The 17,728-nt window shown below is 40.6% G+C and overlaps 1 protein-coding gene across 2 annotated transcripts in view; it reads right to left on the bottom strand.

Annotated features, from left to right (window-relative positions):
* Positions 1 to 17,728, bottom strand: part of vps13c (vacuolar protein sorting 13 homolog C) — a 96,011-nt gene that overhangs the window by 13,907 nt on the left and 64,376 nt on the right. For both annotated transcript variants that reach the window (XM_088922046.1, XM_088922047.1), the window contains 26 exons: positions 17,267 to 17,436; positions 16,609 to 16,856; positions 15,845 to 16,071; positions 15,666 to 15,758; positions 14,753 to 15,118; positions 14,400 to 14,489; positions 13,627 to 13,782; positions 12,588 to 12,852; positions 11,895 to 12,055; positions 11,229 to 11,350; positions 9,926 to 10,223; positions 8,899 to 9,288; positions 8,693 to 8,797; positions 8,416 to 8,580; positions 8,167 to 8,292; positions 7,649 to 7,782; positions 7,136 to 7,262; positions 6,464 to 6,699; positions 6,000 to 6,141; positions 5,151 to 5,291; positions 4,669 to 4,750; positions 4,504 to 4,573; positions 4,241 to 4,352; positions 2,025 to 2,138; positions 1,077 to 1,210; positions 318 to 399 (listed from right to left, as the gene is read on the bottom strand). In XM_088922046.1, coding sequence (XP_088778172.1) covers positions 318 to 399; positions 1,077 to 1,210; positions 2,025 to 2,138; positions 4,241 to 4,352; positions 4,504 to 4,573; positions 4,669 to 4,750; positions 5,151 to 5,291; positions 6,000 to 6,141; positions 6,464 to 6,699; positions 7,136 to 7,262; positions 7,649 to 7,782; positions 8,167 to 8,292; positions 8,416 to 8,580; positions 8,693 to 8,797; positions 8,899 to 9,288; positions 9,926 to 10,223; positions 11,229 to 11,350; positions 11,895 to 12,055; positions 12,588 to 12,852; positions 13,627 to 13,782; positions 14,400 to 14,489; positions 14,753 to 15,118; positions 15,666 to 15,758; positions 15,845 to 16,071; positions 16,609 to 16,856; positions 17,267 to 17,436 — 4,356 coding nt within the window. The remainder of the gene's footprint in view (positions 1 to 317; positions 400 to 1,076; positions 1,211 to 2,024; positions 2,139 to 4,240; positions 4,353 to 4,503; positions 4,574 to 4,668; positions 4,751 to 5,150; positions 5,292 to 5,999; positions 6,142 to 6,463; positions 6,700 to 7,135; positions 7,263 to 7,648; positions 7,783 to 8,166; positions 8,293 to 8,415; positions 8,581 to 8,692; positions 8,798 to 8,898; positions 9,289 to 9,925; positions 10,224 to 11,228; positions 11,351 to 11,894; positions 12,056 to 12,587; positions 12,853 to 13,626; positions 13,783 to 14,399; positions 14,490 to 14,752; positions 15,119 to 15,665; positions 15,759 to 15,844; positions 16,072 to 16,608; positions 16,857 to 17,266; positions 17,437 to 17,728) is intronic.

Genomic DNA, 17,728 nt, shown 5'->3' with positions numbered 1-17,728 from the left:
AATGTAATCAATACTTAAGTGTGGATTAGCATAAATAGCAATTAATAAATAAAAACAAAGAAACATGTAAAACATTTTTGTTGGACTTAGAATGTCTGAAATTGATTTGTTGGATACAACAGTATTTCTTCTTCACTTTTAGTTCAAAGAACAGGGTGATTAGGTAATTATCTGAATTAAGAATTATCTGAAAATCTGTACCTGTCATCTGCGTAATGATAGTAGAAATTGTAGTACATTTCTACTTAAAAAGATGTCAGAAAAAAAAATTAAATAGCCTCATGTGACTATACATGATAAGTATGACAACAACTTACTTGTTCACTATAATGCCTAATCACAGCCCACATTAAATTTCCTTTCCTGTAGAACTGGTACTTCACTTCAAAGTAGGCAAGTCTGCGAAAATGAAAAGATATGTGAAAAAAGGAAAAAACTTCTGTTCAGCAGTACTGAGAATCAAATCCAAAATAAAGAAAGAAAATGATTGTACACTGTAATGTACTCAGTTCTCATTGTTCTTCGCAGGTGTCTCTAGTGCTCTTCAAATGTAAATTATATTGTTGCTTGTTTCCATCCAGTTACTATTTAACTTTGGAAATTGTATTAATGCTTCTTTTTGCACAACAGAGAATCCCTCTATATACAATGGCAAAACACTTATTGGACTTCCACATTTTTTATTTGCAATGTGGAACTATGGTATAGGTAGGTGGGATTTTTTTGCCTTTTTTTTTACATTTCTTTTACTCCGTATTAAAGTTTTGTTAAGGGGTTAGGGTCATGGAGTCAGAACAGGAAGGCTGTGGTTCCAATTCCCACTCAGGGCACTGCTGTTATATTCATATGCAAGGTACTTCACCCATTTCACCTCACTTCATCTCAATCACTCAAGTACAATACCCTGTTGTATACAGTAAATGGGTCTCTTTGTATGAATGCATCAGCTAAATAGATAAGAAATGATTGTAAGATTGTATTCCAAGCTAGCATGGATTATTTGCTTTGAATTTTGCTATGCTGCATTAAAATTACTGTAATGATAAGTGGTTTATATAACACAAGGGATTACTCACTTAAAGATGATGTCATCAACATCTGTCAGGGTGGCCCCGATACTTTTCAGTAACAGATTGACGGACTGAATGGCAACCATGTCCTGCTTGTCAGAATCCTCACCACTGGAGCCCAGGGACAGACTCAAGTGCAGCTGCAAATACAGCACAGGAAGTCTCTTAGTGAGACAGAAAGCTCTCAAGCGAGGAGGTGCAAACAGCCCAGTTCCTTGATCCTTGATCCTTTATCCAATTCAGGGGATACTCAGGGCATCCGGAACCTATCTTCCCAAGCAATGAGCAAAAGATGGGATATACCTTGGATGGGACACCAATCCATCACAGGGCACACACAGGCACACTCACACTCACACCAGGGCCAATTTTCCCATTTGCCAATTAACCTACCAGTATGTCTGTGTCACGCGAACACGGGGAGAACACACTGTGCAACCTCTAGGCAGATACAGTAGCACCCCAGGAATTGAACCCAGGGCCCAAGTGCTGCAAGAGAGCAATGCTCACTACTTCACTACCAGTATGTAGTATATGCTTGCTACAGGGAATCTTTGGCAACTGATCAGGGCTTCAGTTGAAGGCAAGCAAGGCATGCCTCAGTCAAAAAATGTCTAACCATTATGGCTCAACTTGCTTTTCTTTACAGTTTGGACCATTCAGGAAACAAGATCATGTAAGATTCTAGCGAATCAGTGTACATGTAGTGGTGATACAATGACCATGTACTGCCAAATAATAAAACATATTTTCAGTCAGTAAAAATATGAATATGATTAAAGAACCTGTGAGATGTTTAAAACTGTATAAACTGGATATGACTCAAACTCACAAAGCTTTGCTTTAATGTCAAGAGTGCAAACGAGCTCACGATATTTTTGTCAACGAGGGCTATTCTGTGTAAACACAAGCTCCTGAAAAAGTACCAATGATCTAATTATACAGCAAACTTACCTTAATAGGAGAGATGTGAAAGTGCTCAAAGAAGCTGAGTCCTGACGTGTCTGTTATTGATGTCTCCATGAGCTCTGCTTTTAGGGCTTCAAGATCCTTCTCGATGAGCTTTGTCTGCAAGCGTGCACATGTCAAACACATGTCCCTAAATTAATGAACAGCCCCTCAAGTGCTGTCATATCCTCCCACAAGTGCACCCACACTTTGTGAGTAAAGCCTTACATTTCAAAGTGCATGTTAAATGACGGACCACAAAGTGGAGAACACTTCCCCTTTGAATATAATTAAAATGGCTACTGAAAGATTTGCATTGCACATACCATCTTAAAATGTTGTTGTGGTATTAGAAAGTTGAAGTCTTCAGATCCTGCAACACGCTTAACATTTGAAACACTGCCCAAGCATCCTATACACAGCTGAATTCCCGGATCATCTATGAAGCTTGTGTAATGCTCTGAGGAATGTCAACTGGTCTATTATATTAATAACAAACAAACTCTACAATACTTTAAATGTCTAACGGGTGTCAGAGCATAGGCTCGATAGGGACTACATTCCCCAGATTCCTCTGCAGGAAGCTAATTGGTCAGGTGACTCTTTAAAAACAGGAAGAGGAAGCTTCTGGGGTCAGTGAGTAAAATGACTATCTGCCTGCCTGGTGGAGAACTGACCAGGCACAGGAGGAACTTAGTGAGATTCTGAGAGAGAAGTTTTGTGGGGTTTTTTTGGAACTGTGTGAAGAGTCTTGGAGAGAGAATTGTGTGTGTGAACTGTTTGTTTTTGTGATCGGTAAGCAGTTCATCAGCTTGTGTTAGACAGGGGCTTCTTGAAGACCTTTAGGCAGGAACTCGATGAAGAGCTGAGGATGTCGTTTTATTGTTTTGGGTATGTTGCTTTGAATTTCCTGCAGTTTAAAACTTTATTTCTGTGCATGTGTGTTTGTTGACCTGGTTCTGACTGTTTTTAAAGATCCAGTTATGACGTTCTTGGCTATGTCACAAGGTAAATAACTATATTGAGCTCAGAAGTGCTCCTCAGATAAAATAAAATAACAGCTGTTCAAAACATACACTGCATTGATCGACACCCTGTTCAATAACCTTCACATTCTTCACAATATGATATTAGTAGGGCAGTGCGATGGCTCTGTGGCTGAGGATCTTCGCCTGTGGCTGGAAGGTTGCCGGTTCGTATTCCATGACCGGCAGAGGAATCCTACTCTGTTGGGCCCCTGAGCAAGGCCCTTAACCCCCACTGCTCCAGGGGCGCCGTATAAATGGCTGACCCTGTGCTCTGACCCCAAACTTCTCTCCCTGTCTGTCTGTCTGTGCCCCATGGAGAGCAAGCTGGGGTATGTGAAAAGATGAATTCCTAATACATTAATATTAGTATTAATTAATATTAATTCTCTCCTTTCATATGAAATCAAAATATTCAACCCCACAAAATGAGAAAAGGAATGAACATTTTTGCATAATTGTGTCACAAAATAATTTTTTGAAAATATTAGAAGAGAACTTAAAAGGATACTTTGTTTCAAAAACAAAAAATGGTTCTAAGAAGATGTTCTGCATTTATGTCTGAATAAGTGGTATGTCTTAAGTGAATAAAGAGTGAATCATAATTATACAACATCACCTACTATGGACTCAAGCAGAATAGGGATTTAAATAGCTCAATGATATTATAGAACAAATCAAAAAAGGTATTAAAACCAGTCAAATACCAAAATAAAAGCATTAAAGATTACATTAGAATACTTAGGCAGTACAGACTCAAGGACTGCAATTTATTAGCTGTGAATACAGCATGAACAGAATAGTTTAGATTTATCAAACTAATTTTAAATTTTCATAAACAGCAATTCTGGGTGCTTTTGCTAAATGATGATTTGGATTTGGACCTCTCATGGCAGCAGAAACTGATCTGATAAGGTGGTCTCATCTTATTGTGTTTTGAATTCATAAAAGGAGGTTTACAAAAAAGCCAAGTTAAAATAAAGTGCAAGAAACTTTACAATACTTTTTTTTGTAGACCTAATTGCTTGCACAATACTACTCTTTTTTCTTTTTTTTCCCTAAATGTTAGGACATTTTTGTGCAAGTCTGAACTTTTGTAGTTCTCTAATCTGACAGCAGAGGGCAGTACTCTCCATCTTTTTTCACTTCATCTCTATATCCCCAATACTGACAGAACCCCGAGTGCTGGAACTGTACCTTTTGTTTATCAGCCTGAGAGTCTGTGGCAGGTGTGAAAAGGGCTACGACTGCTCCCAGGAATCCCTGATCAAGCTTCACTGCCATTTCTTGCACAAGTGCCATAAAGTACCTGAAACAAATACAGAAGTTCAAAAGCGGGGCTGGCAGCGTTGGAGGACCGATCTGTGGCAGTACGAGGGAATCTAAGAATACAAAAGCACTGGCAGTCTGTTCACTGCCAAGTCCTTCGTCTACATCTAAAAGGGGCATGGCACACTTACTTGAATTGCATTACTTGGCTGTGCTCATTAAACCTAGTGATGATGCAGACATCAATAAAGGGCTTGGGTTCTGTAAAGAAAAGGGGAAAAGTCAGCAAACACATTGCAACACACGAGACAAAGAAAGCGCTACTGATTTCAGGAGAGTTTGTTTTGGTACTTCACCTGAATCCAGGGCAATTGACTTGGGAGGAGACACAGGGTGAAATACTATTGGAAATACAGCGCCTGGGAGCTGGTTGTCCACCTGTTAAAGGAAATGACACAAATCTCACAACTGAAGTTGTTGTCTGCGAGTCACTTTGAAAATGCTTTCTGTTTACCAGCAATTCTGAGGCACTATCTGGCAGGGTGACGACATCCACACACCCTTCCATTCTCTCAGGATGAGATTTAACCTAGACTGTATTTCCTTGAGAAGTTCTGAAAACAGATCAGGCTCCCTAAGCCTATGGTAAATGCCTCAGGCACTGGGAGTGCTTACGAGTTTTCTTGATGCTCCTAGTAAACTCCACATACAGAAGATCCAACAAACTGTCCCAGCTTTAACTTCAAGAGGCACTCAGCATGGCATGTAATGCAGCACATTGCGAACGTAGGAAATGGGACCACACTGTTGTCAAGTCTTTCCAACTGCCAATCGGTACCTGGAGCCAGTGCAGCTGAGCTCGAAGACTCCTCTGGTGTGGCGACTGCTTGAACTCCACCTGAATTCCGGACAGGAAGTTCCGTCTAATGGGGCAAGCGAGCGGGAGACGCATGGCCATTGGCACCCTGCTGAAGTTCACCTGGTGAAATGTTCATATTGTTAATAGTGAAAGTCAATTAAAACAATATTATTTAATCTACCTATCAGCAAATTACAGAGAAACAATGTAGCTGTGAAGATACCAATTATTACAGTCATTTGATCAAAACACATGATGTGCAAGTATGTGTAGACTGGTGTTCTCTAACGAATACGGAAACATTGTTTTTTTCTGTCTGCATATGCTTTTTCTATCCAAATACTGTTGATTTATCATTATTGATTACTGTTGTTATCTACACTGTAAAGTGCTTTGAAATCTATTGTTATGAAATATGCTATTTAAAATTAAATGCATATGATTTTTCAGTAGTGTACTTTAGTGCAGAAGGGTGCAAACCTCTCTTCTTAAGGATTAAAGGTTATGCTGGAGTTTAGTCATGTTCTTATTGATTACACTCAATCAATTCATTATCTAATGTAAACAGGGACAATTCCTTCCAGCATTTAAATGCTGAAAGTTATAAAGATCCTGAATAGTTAGGGGTTAAACTGCAGTTAAGGAACTGCAACAGCAATGGTTCCCTTGTCAAACATAATGTGGAGCTGGTTTCAGGCTAATCTGCATCTGGCATTTCCCTCTGAGCCCCAAACTTCCAAGATCCTGGGATCTGGATTTAAGAGTGCACCTGCATTTACAAATTAATACATAATATACAATACACGATATGTACTGTAAGTCACATACCTCTAAATTGTCTATCTTAATCCATGCTGGTTCACTACCTGTAGATAAATGCTTCTGGTAAGCTTTTTCTAACAGGTTAATGTTTTTTTGTTTGAAGGCTTTCCACCGGTTCTTTGGCTTCATCTCCCACACTACCCCAGAGCTGGAAACCATGAAAGACAAATCAATCATTGTCCTCACACAACACTCCCAGGACAGACTTTTCCAGCAGTCTCCTTTAAGACAGTAAAGGCCTCATGATGTCAGGGCTTAAAAAAATGTTTGGTAATGATTCTGTTCAGATTTAAATCATAAACATACAACTTACAGACTTGCCCTTGCATGTATCTGTTGATTTACAGTATGCATATTACAGCCCACAGCCCTGATTTCATTTCCAGATCCAAAGATACCAATGCCTATATCAAAGACATTAATGAAATAACTGCAGAGATGTAACATTCTTTTAACAAGCATTGTTTCACCTGGTAATTCCAATATAGGAGACTTCCTGTCTGGTGTCATTGTTGATGAGAGACAGCCCTAGGTTTTGAAGTGACATGCTGATCTCTTGTTGAAACTGCTCCATTTCCTCTGCCTGACGTGCGTTAGTGACAACAGCCACATCTTCAGTGAAGAGCAGGACTCTCTGACGGCCATCCAAGAAGGACACCCAGTGAATCTGAGTCTGGCTATCATAGGCAAACTGGCCACATTCATCCTGGGAAATCAGCAAAAAGATGTTATTTACCAACTCTGCCTGAGACTGTTTTTTTTATTTTGTTCTTTTTAATAGAAAAACCTACAGTGCACATCACGATTTGATGACTTCAGTCACAAAATTACCATGAGACCACGGAGTTCAACTTTATTTCTCGATAAAAGCAATCCAGACTAAGACACTCTTAGGAACAAGTAAAGGTTTATTCCATGCTGAAAAAAGAAGAAAGGAGACAATGTTTCGGCTGTGGAGCCTTCTTCAGGTGTCTCTACACTCAGGGGTAAGATACTCTTAGTTAATATTAATATTAATGATGGGTACCTTCATATTCATATTCATAAGCCGCAAACAAAAACAAAGGGTCTTATTTAAGATGCTTCTGACACATTGTCGTTCCTGGGCATCAGAACACATTAAGATCTAAGATCAGGGTCACCTTCACTAGGTCCAGCTCTCCAGTTTGTTCCTGGCAGCTCCAGCTCAGTCTCCTGACACCAGCTGGATCATCCCAGGCAAAGTGCTGGACCTCTCCTGGTTTCAGTACTCTCTCTTGAGACAGACCACTGAGGAGAGGAACAACACAAAGAGATGTCCAAATCCGGGGTACATCCGAAAATTAATTGAGCACAACCAAGTTAACCTTAACCACACTGTTGTCCCTATTTAAATCAAACTTGAGCTTTCTGAACACAGAATGCAGAGTGAGAACACTGTATTTCTCTTTGAAATTTCCAGAAAAACAGAGGAAACCAGAGAACCAGAGAAGGTTTTACGGCTGAGCCCTCAACAAGTCAGCACATTAACTTTTTATAACCACCTCATCCACAGGATATTGCAAATCTATAAAACTGTATTACCTGTACTGCAGTTGCAAGCAGTATATCTTTTAGTGTAGCGGTGGATGCAGGAAGAGGACCGGCTTCAAGGATGAGAATAGTATTGTTCCTACCTTTGTTTGTATTTGATCGTGACCCAAGGAGTGTGATTTACAACAAGTGCTGGGGCCGCTCCTTCATAGTAGTCAGCAAAACTGATGACTGTGGAATGTTCCGAGATATTCACATCCACAATGATCCCTCCACACTGTTAACACACAATACAGGACTCAATGAAAACTCAATGCAAAAATAAGAATGTTTTCTTTAGACTTGATAACACTACGATAACACTTTTTACAGGCTGAAGCTGAAGATATTAGATTACAAAGTGTAGTGGTGTTATTCTATGACCCTAAGAGCTCAAAGACAATATTTTCTGTAAATTGTGTTTTGAATCAAGTTTTGAATCGAGTGAATCACTTAGAACTTTTTTCCTGTTTGTTCCAATTGTGATATTTGAGATAAGAACCATTTACAATCTCATTATATGTAGCAAAGTTCTGCTCCAGAAGATTGCCTACAATGAACAATTAGGAATTTGTACCGGCATGCTGCACAATAATGTGCTTATATAGATGAAAAAACCTACTTCATCCATCCTTAGCAGTGTGCCATTATCTTGCTTATTGAAGAAGAAGGACTTTGACGATGCAATTGAGCCAACAACCCGGACACACAGCTTGCCAGTTGTAGTTTCAGGCCACAGTGGAAGGCACTAAGGCAAAATGAATACATTCGCATAAACATTTTTAATTTCAAGTCATCATGCTATTTAAGACAGGCTTTGGGTCAGATTTGCTTGTTTACTGCTATTCTATAGGTCAGCCGTTCCCCTTACCTCCATTGATCCAACGTAGTGCCACTTGCCCTTCATCACAGTGTCATCAAACTGGACTTCCCCCACCTCCAGTTCATAGGCTGAGTTGTTGACCAGCGTGTAAAAGGGGCTCATGGTCACTATCCGAGTCAGGTTGAAACTGCTCATCTGGATACTCACTCCAATCTGTAACAGAGACACGGCTGTGAGGACTGGCTGACTGCTAAATGCTGACTGTTGAAGTGATATCAAACGAAACTGGTGGACGGTTCACATTTTATGGACAAAAACAGCTTACCAAAAACTCCATGTTGCTTGCAGGACACTTAACACATCCATAACTCCCTACAGTGTCCAAGGAAAAGGCACTGGACCGTGTACTAGTGGAAATGCAGAGCTGAATCTGTGATGGGAAGATAAAGATTTCAAAAGATCTCTTGTTAGCAAAACGACGACAGAAAAATGTGTTTTTTTCCAGAAACCCTTGAAGCTTAAAAGTCATACCTTGTTCTTACTGAAAATGTTCTTCTTTTTAAAAGAGAAAAGGATGACATCCCTGAAGTCAGAGGGGTGCTTGACATGGATCTCCTCAGCGTGGTATTGGAGCACTCTGGATGTCTTGTTAATGATCCAGTAGGGGCTGAAGATGGAGAGGACCAAGCGGCCACTCACTCGGGCCATGTGAATGCTCAAGTCCAGAGTCAGGGTCTCCATGGAGTCAGCGGTGAAACACACAGGGAAGAACTCCGCCATCCCCTGATCGATCTTCACGTGCCCATTCCAGTTGCGACCCTGATACTTCATCAGCACCAGCTCCATGATCTCTCCTCTGATCATGGCGTTCAGCACATCGGCAGAGTTGCCTTCCTGCAGCTCATGAGTCTCTGCAGTCCCCTGAGAATAAAACGCTTTCATTAGGCTTCAGCAAGCACCGTGACACCGCACAATGAGGAGACTGATGCTGAACATGGCATTAGGGGCCACATTAAACCACAGAGGAGAGGCATGAACCTCAGCCTCTCATATTGCACCACAAAGAAAATAAATTATGGCAGCCTTTCAAAGTCCTTAAAATATTGAAAAAACAGGCAAGTTGTATATAAAATGGGAAAAATCACTATTTACTTAACTTCATTGGCAATGGATAACAGTGTTTACTAGTTACACTCTCACACAAAGAAAACTTGATTAGGCCCCTTCTTTGGAGCCCTGGGCAGATGACCATTAGAAATTTCCAATCAACCAGTTTCAAACTGCATGTCCATTGTGCATAGTCCAGTAGGCAACTGGATATTATGATTATAAGCCCATTTGTTAATTCGAATGGACAACACGAGGGTAGTATTAGATCCACATTAAATAATCTGAATATTCACCTACGGTCTGCTGGCTAACCGTGGGGGCAAGACGTTCTGTTAATAAAGATGCAAGATGACTTTGCTAGTGCCTCAGCGCAGGTGAAAGTCACAAGAGTCCGAACGCATGGTGTGTTACATGGTTCACACCATGCGCAGCGAGTGCTGTGCGTTACCTCCAGGAGGAAGCGGATGGAATACGGCAGCAGGTTGCGAATAGTGACGGAGGGATGCAGGTGGATGACGTAGGCAGGGTCCCAGTCCTCCTCTCCATGGCTGCTGATGAAGCTCAGGTCATCAGGCACTGCCACCGTGTTGACCACCAGGGGCAGGAAGCTGCAGTCGCTGGCCGGGCACTGCAGCACAGAGCAGACCTCCGAGCTGCGGTGCACCTCTTCCTTCCAGGCAATGTAGGTGGTGGACTCCTTGTACTGGCCCTTGAGTCTCCCTGCAGGCTGGAGGAACAGCTGGCACCTGCCACCGGACACAGCCCAGAGGAAACAGATCAGCTCCCGGGCCTGCAGGACATCACACAGCCTGCTCCCTCCCGGGCCTGCCCAGTCCTGCTGTTTGGCTATCACCCCGGCTGGCACTTGATTACTTAACTGACCCTTTAACTGTAGCAACAATATACTTAATTTGAAATAATTAACTTTTTCGCAGCCTTTCAGAGCTGGCTATTTCAAGTTAAAGGCAGTCATTTACAATTAATTGGATATCTGCATCTTTTTTACGCAAGTGATTTTAAAGGTCTCAGGAAGCTATTAGCTCGATTAACTATTAAGTTAACCTACTGAGGTGCCCAGAGACACTGAAACTATTAAGGTACCAATCCCCAGCCTTCAGCTACAGCAATTACTGGAGATTTCAAAGCTGTTGTGCTACATAAAAGTACCCTTGAGATCCATATTTATGGCACAGAAATGGTGTTTTATTTAGTTGCACACATTAAACTAGCAGTAAAAAATGAAAACACTGCAAACATAGATGCTTCACATATAACAAAGTATAAATGTGTATTAATAAGAAAGGGAAAACGTGTATTAATAAATGCGCTCACGGATTTGTACTTCAGAGCAAGACTTTTTTTTGTTCTATTTACACAAAAGTGCAGATAGAGATCACTCACAACACAAAAAGGATAAAAATAACATTTCCCTTAAAAGGACTACATATTCATTCTGTGTCAGCACAAGAAAGCATTGAAAGGTCTGCAGTTTAATAGATTCTCCTCAGATAACAAGTGTTTACATTTTTTTAAGGTCACTTTATAGATTATAACTGTGTGTACAGCACATGTACGTTCTTTGAAATGCAGTTCGTAAATTAGCTCTTTAAAGATAGAAATAATGATAACGGATCCAGTATTTCTAAAGCGTCAAACCCCAGCGAAATCTTCCTGATTTAAGCAATTATCTACCCAGCCTCACATCAGGTACATGAAAGAGATTCAGCGCGGTGCTCTGGGCCATCCCCCACCTGTATGAATCCAAAGGCACGTGACATTCCTTCTCGGGCTCGGCTTCGCCGACGAGCTCCAGTGAATGGCTCTGCAGTGAATACTTGTAGATGGAAAATGGAACGAAGAAGTGGTTCTTTATCTAAATGGATGGGTGAAAAAAGGCAACAAATGAATGATATGATATTTAATAATATAATCAGACCTGTTCCTATCTTCATTATAATGGCACAAGCAGCAGAAGGCATCAGGAAATACAGTAGCTGCTACAGCAGATGTCAGGGTACCACCAGTGCCAGCAGCTGTTACTGTAGATGCCTTTCAGGTACCACCTTAACTCTTTGGGGAAAAAAAAACTTTAAACTCTTAAGTCTCCTGTAAAATTTCTAATGTAACACTATGGTATTTCTGCACTTCATTTAGGCACATGGTTAAATGTCTAAGCCAAGGCTGTTATATAATGACAGGTATTAAAAATGTGATAAATGGTCAATAAAACCAGTAGCATTTGACACTTTTTTAATACCTCTCACAGCTCAGTACCTCTCTGTATGTCTTCTGTTCATATATGTACAGTATAGAGTACACTATATACAGCAAGCAAAGTACCATACAGAAACACAATGAATTTAAGTATATTGTCATACTGAATATGATGATAACTCCACAAATCTTAAGGCTCTTACCTGGAGAGGTGAGCGAACAGTTATAACTTTATTTCCGTCGGCAGCATCAATCTGTGTCAGCACTGAAACAGCCTCCTGGAGCATAGGGCCGCGCACGTTGAAGAGTCGCCGCCCTGGTTTGTCCACAGGAACATTTGCTATTTCACTGTAGCCAGAGGGAACTGCGTATTTCAGGAAACAAAAACAACACCCAGTGAGTGGCATTCTTCCCTAAATGGACCCCCAGGTTTTTTAGTTCACGAAGCAGCTACACCTGTCTCTGAAAACTGAAGGGTCTCCCTCCTGTCATCTTAAAAAAACCTAAACAAAACTAATTATTTGGAAAAGAAGAGACATCGGCTTTTCTTTTAGGTCCGAAACAGTTGCTAATTGAAAAGCAGCTTTAAAAATTTACTGCTCAAGCGTGCAATAGCTGATATTGCCCATTCCTGCAGAAAATGGGAGAAAAGGACTTTTATTCCAGTAAGAAAGCTTTACTGGCTGTATAGCGTAGGTGCATTTTTAAACGACTTTCTTACACAAGTCACACTGCTGAAACTACACGTACTGTATATATTTGAACGGGACCCTAAAATTCCAACTAAATACAAATTTCAGACTGAAATCCCAGACAAAGATGTAAAAGGCATCCAAAGCCCAGTGAGATTTCATGAACAGCTACTGACACAAAAGAGCTCTGATCGGAACACGGACCCATGCTCAGGTTAAAGAGGCAGCTCTCCTGGCGCTGCAGGGCAGACAGCTTTCCTCTGTGAAGGGGCTCGGAGGCAGAGTACTCCAGCTCCACGCTCTGCCCCACCGCCACCTCGTGGAGCTTGCCCTGGGTGGAGGGACCCAGCACTCGCAGGTTCGAGCTGTACTGTACCACCAGCGGGATGCCTAAGGCGTTTCGGATGGTGAAGGGTGCCTTTTCTTTCAGAGAGTAGTCAAACGTGGAGGTGGTTCCTTCAGCGAAAGCCTTAACGCATTACAGAAAAAAGGGAGATTAAAACAACCTTTTTTGCTTGTTTATGAGAAAAAGGACACAGAGTCTATCAATAACAAAGACACACGAAAAGCGATGGGGATTTTTATATTTGACATTTAACTGTAGGGAAACAATTTCCTGAATAATGTTAACTCTTTTACAAGACCATTGGTCTACAGTAAAACAGTAAGTACAGTGTATTGTATACAGTATTCAATTATATAAGAAGTCCAAGAAATCATCTATAGTGGAAGACAAAATTATTTTTTTGCGCTCCAAACGACATAATACTAAACTCTACCCACACTTCTCCGTCTGCTCAAAATATAATTTTAATTGTTTTATGCTTAGAATTGAGACAATGTGATTTCAAGCCATGCAATTAACTGATAATTACAGCACAACAGCCCATGTCATAAAGACATTATTGTGCATCTGGCATTTGTTTGGCATAGTTTGCGCATTGGCATAATGCCAGGGTATTATAACACAAAGCATAAAGTCAGGACTTGATTTAATTAAATCATCCAGAGACGATGATTTTTAAAAATATCTCAGGAGGTCAGGAGATGGATTTGCACAGCATAGGAAAAACAGTTAAGTGAATGGAATTTTGTGGACATATATATCCAAGTGCAGGTTACTTAAATTTAATGAAGATAATTACACTAACAATTTGATACAAAATCAAATGCCGTTCTCCTCCTGCAGCTAGCCTAATATAAGTAACAGTCTGCTTGATTACACCAAAGAAAATGTTTTTACCTTGGCTAGGTTGGTAAATACATTGAGACAGCATTTGGATATGGTTACATTCAGCGTGTCCTTTGAGCAGATACTGATCGCAGTCTGTGGTTCCGGGAGGGAAATGAAATCATCCCCAGGTACAGGGCTTTTATCCTGAATGGGATTGTTCTTCATCTACAGAGAAAGCAGACACGTTGACTGCTAAGCTTTAAATGCAATAAACTGTAAGAAGCACACACATTTTACAAAGCCCAACATATTTCGAGTCCTTGACTATACCCAGTTCATGGCAAAAAAAGCAAACCACTTTGAAACAGACTCAGGAAGCCTAACAATGCCCATGAAAATCAATGCCATATACTGAAAACACCCTGTATAGCAAAATGAAAAATAAGTACAATATAGTCTTGCATTTACTGTAAGTAGCAAACTGAAACCTATTTAACATTAAACCAGCCTGCAATGAACTCATACACTGAAAACAATTAACTCGTGCCATTACCATGACAGTTATTTAACTGTAATGTAAAGGTGAATCTTCTGTATAAAAAACTTAAAAATATATATACGTGTATGAGTGAAAACAAAGAGGCATTTAGGCCAAGCTACATTTTCACTCAAAAAACCTGCCTCTTACAGTAATGTACAATGTTTTCATTCAATAAACTGGAAAACCTTCCCAAAAGACTTTTTATCATCACTGCTGAGAGAAGACAAAATACTGTTAACTTCTAATTCTTTTATTTAGACTGTTTTCCGTTGCTGTGCAAGATGACATGAGAGGAAAGCACCTTCAGTGTCAAGTTCCATCGACGTGTACCATCTTCAACTCTTTCAATGAGTGGTTCCCATACAGCATGGGTTTCATTGAAGTAATTCACCTAAAACATAGAAAGTGTATTTAAATCAAATGTTTGTTATCAGCATTATACAGGCAACTACTTCAGAATAACTGAAATTTAACTGTCCTAAGAAATCCATTGTCCTTTCATAATAATACATACTGAGAGGCAAAAAATGCAAATGGCTCCAATTTTAATTATCTTTAGAGTTAATTATTATACAGTGTTGTCATGCATTATCTTTACAGGGAGACTAAAATGAAAGCAAATGCTTCCAAGCATGTAAGTGCAAACCCCCCCACCTCCAGCGTCATGTCTGCGTCGATGGAAAGCAGAGATGACCAGTTCCTGGCACTTCCTGTGAGGGACATCTCTGCCAGAAGCAGAGGCACAGTACGGTGACCCAGGCCCGACTCCATGGTCACCTGTACCACTTTGACATTGACAGAAAATGTCTCCCCATTGCCTCTGTAGTCCTTTTCACTGAGGGTTTCTGTGGCCTCTTTGGCCCTGTCCACCCCTAGAAACCAGTAATTGCAGCTGTAAATGTTGTGAACAGCCCAGAGCTGGGTGACATCTCCAGCCTTCTCCTGGGGCTTGTCTTCCTTGGGTTTGAGTGTCATGGCTGCCGTGATGGTCATGACAGTGTTGAGAATCATGGGCGAGATCTGAAAGGCAGATGAAAGGTGGACGTCTAGATAAAACTTGGGAGGCAACCTGAAAGACTAAAATCATGCAGTACAGAGTGTCGACCACGAGACAAAGCATCAGGAAAACTCTTCAAAGATTTAGGAGCACAATAAGTATAATAAATAAAACTCCAATCCACCCGCCAATCACAATTCCAAACCTTACTGCTTGACGGAGGCTTTCCATATGCTTGAGGGTTACTGTTTCTACCATTGGAAAACCAGCAATAATAAATGCATGTGGGATGTGAAGTATATTAATTGAAACTGGGATTTAATGTAATTTACACCTATGAATATACTCTGAGCATTACAGTATATATCGTAGTGAAAAGCTAAAAAAATAGAACAAATTATCTAAGCACTTTTTCATAAAAATTATAATTTCTCAAATAATGTTCGATAAACAGGTATTCTATTTTCTCTTTTTGAATGAAGTTTTCTGTAAAGCCAAGTAAAACTATAATGAATTGAGGCAGAATAATACTCTAGATTGATGATGAAGACGCAAATGGATGACACCAACCTTAATAATCACTTCTTCCACAGTGACAGACCCCTGGAGCGGCTCAGATGGATCCATTTTTGTTTCTAAGAACACTGAACATGGTCGCAATACCTGAGACATAAACAGACATGTTTAATTTTAAAATCCAAACGTGCTTTGTGATTGTTTTCTGATCAGACAGATTTCTCTCTGCTTACTGTAGTGACCGCCTTGTCTTCCTTGTTTCGAATGAAAGGACAGGCGAGAACTTTGAGGGCCTTCACGTTGGCCGTCATTATCTGGGAGTCCTCCTCAGAGCGCAGGGTGAAGTCACACTGGAAAGAGGCGACAAGCGCCGGAGCATCGGCCTTCATGAGATTAGCAACAAACACCACCTCCGGGTCAAGGACAACAGCATGGATTCTCATTCTGGGAAGAGAAGGCTCTGCAGCAGAGAGGATGCAACAGTGATCTCAGAAACACTGTATGTTTCACAATCATCACTGCAAATGCACAAGGCTATACCAAAACCTACTGAGTGATCCTGTTTTTTATTTCTATTTTGTTTTATTTAAATTAAATTTATTGAATAATTTTTATGCCCACCCAGGTTTGAATCTGCTAACTGTTTCAGATGTGTCTCTCCTTTAGTGACTCCAGGAAATGCTTGGAAGAGAACCAGACATGCAGATACACTGCTCTGACATGCCCATCCGCAGAGACATTTGACTCTGGGAAGGAGTTGCAGCGCCTAGTGGGTGAGTCAACGCTGACTGGAGGTGTGGTGCATCTGTCTGTGATGTCACTGGTAATCCCACTGGTTCTCAGCAGGTTGCAGCGTTGCTTCAAAGTTAAAAAGAACTTTGGCCATCTAATCTGGACCCCATCCAGGTGGGTCTGCCCCTTTAATACCGAAGAACATGCAACACTGTCTTTCTCCATGTCTTGGAAGTGCATAAAAATCAATAAAAGAGTTACAAACCCTTCTCTGAGCTGGTCTTGGGCAATGATACTTGTTTTAGCTGCAGCTGGTTGGATTTCTCAGGCAAAGCAGGGGGATTCTGGGGCATGGCCTTGATAAAAAAATCGGCCACTGCCATGAGGAACTCCATGCTGGCGCAGAGATAGAGCTTCTGTAGCACGGCCACCACCGATCTCTCACGGTTGCTCTGTTTAAAAGTCACTTCAATCATGACATCGTCGCTATCCTCTGTCTTTCTGCCAACCATCCTGGAGGGATATTGAAGTAGGAAAATTAAATGTAAGCAGCAGGAGACATTGTTCCTTCAGAGGAACACTGAGCATTATCAGGTGTTTTTATTATTATCTATCCATGAGTCAGTTACTGAACTACTGAAGTGCATAACATTCACATATGACTAAAACACTGCTTAACAGACTTCACATGTCATCAGATAAATATACTTTCGATAGTCTCTTGCATGAATCACTGAATGGCTTCACAAATACATTTTATAGTTCTGGCAGACCTTATGGGCATAATGGGTAACGAGTATACTACAAAAACTTCAGAAAGTTTTTGAAAGGTTTCATTTACAATAGAGAGGGTTCTGTATCAAGGTCAGCATGACTCTTAAGACAGTATATTCAAGTCACATTATCAGCACATTATCTCTTACCTTGAAGTGACACGCTCTACCCCTGCCCTCATGTCATCGAGGGTACAGGAGGTCAGAGAGGTGGAGACCTCTAAATCACCAGTACTGAGCATTTTCCCTGAGGCCTTTATTAGATGCAAAGTGAATTCCCCAAGGCTCAGACCTTCCTGATGCTGGCGGACTGGGACTTTCTACAGAGAGAAGGACAGAGAGTAAATTCCACTCTGCATCCAACTGTCTACTATAAAATATTACATTTTAACAATATTGCAAAGTAATTCTAGAGTACATTTGCTATCGGTCCACAATTTACACATATTTAACGGTAATTAAAGACAATCAATTCAAAATTAAATTAAAAAATAAACCAATTTAAAATCTGAAAACAACTAAAAACTAAGTTTGTATTTAATATACCTGATATTTTATATGCAATTTACAGTACACTGCTCTCAGATTCCTTAGAAAAAAAAAGTAACAGAG

This window comes from Atractosteus spatula, chromosome 7 (genome assembly GCF_055471065.1).
Source record: "Atractosteus spatula isolate fAtrSpa1 chromosome 7, fAtrSpa1.hap1, whole genome shotgun sequence".
Lineage (NCBI taxonomy): Eukaryota > Metazoa > Chordata > Actinopteri > Semionotiformes > Lepisosteidae > Atractosteus > Atractosteus spatula.
Note: the sequence above shows the minus strand (reverse complement) of the source record. Positions and strands in the feature narration are given on the sequence as shown.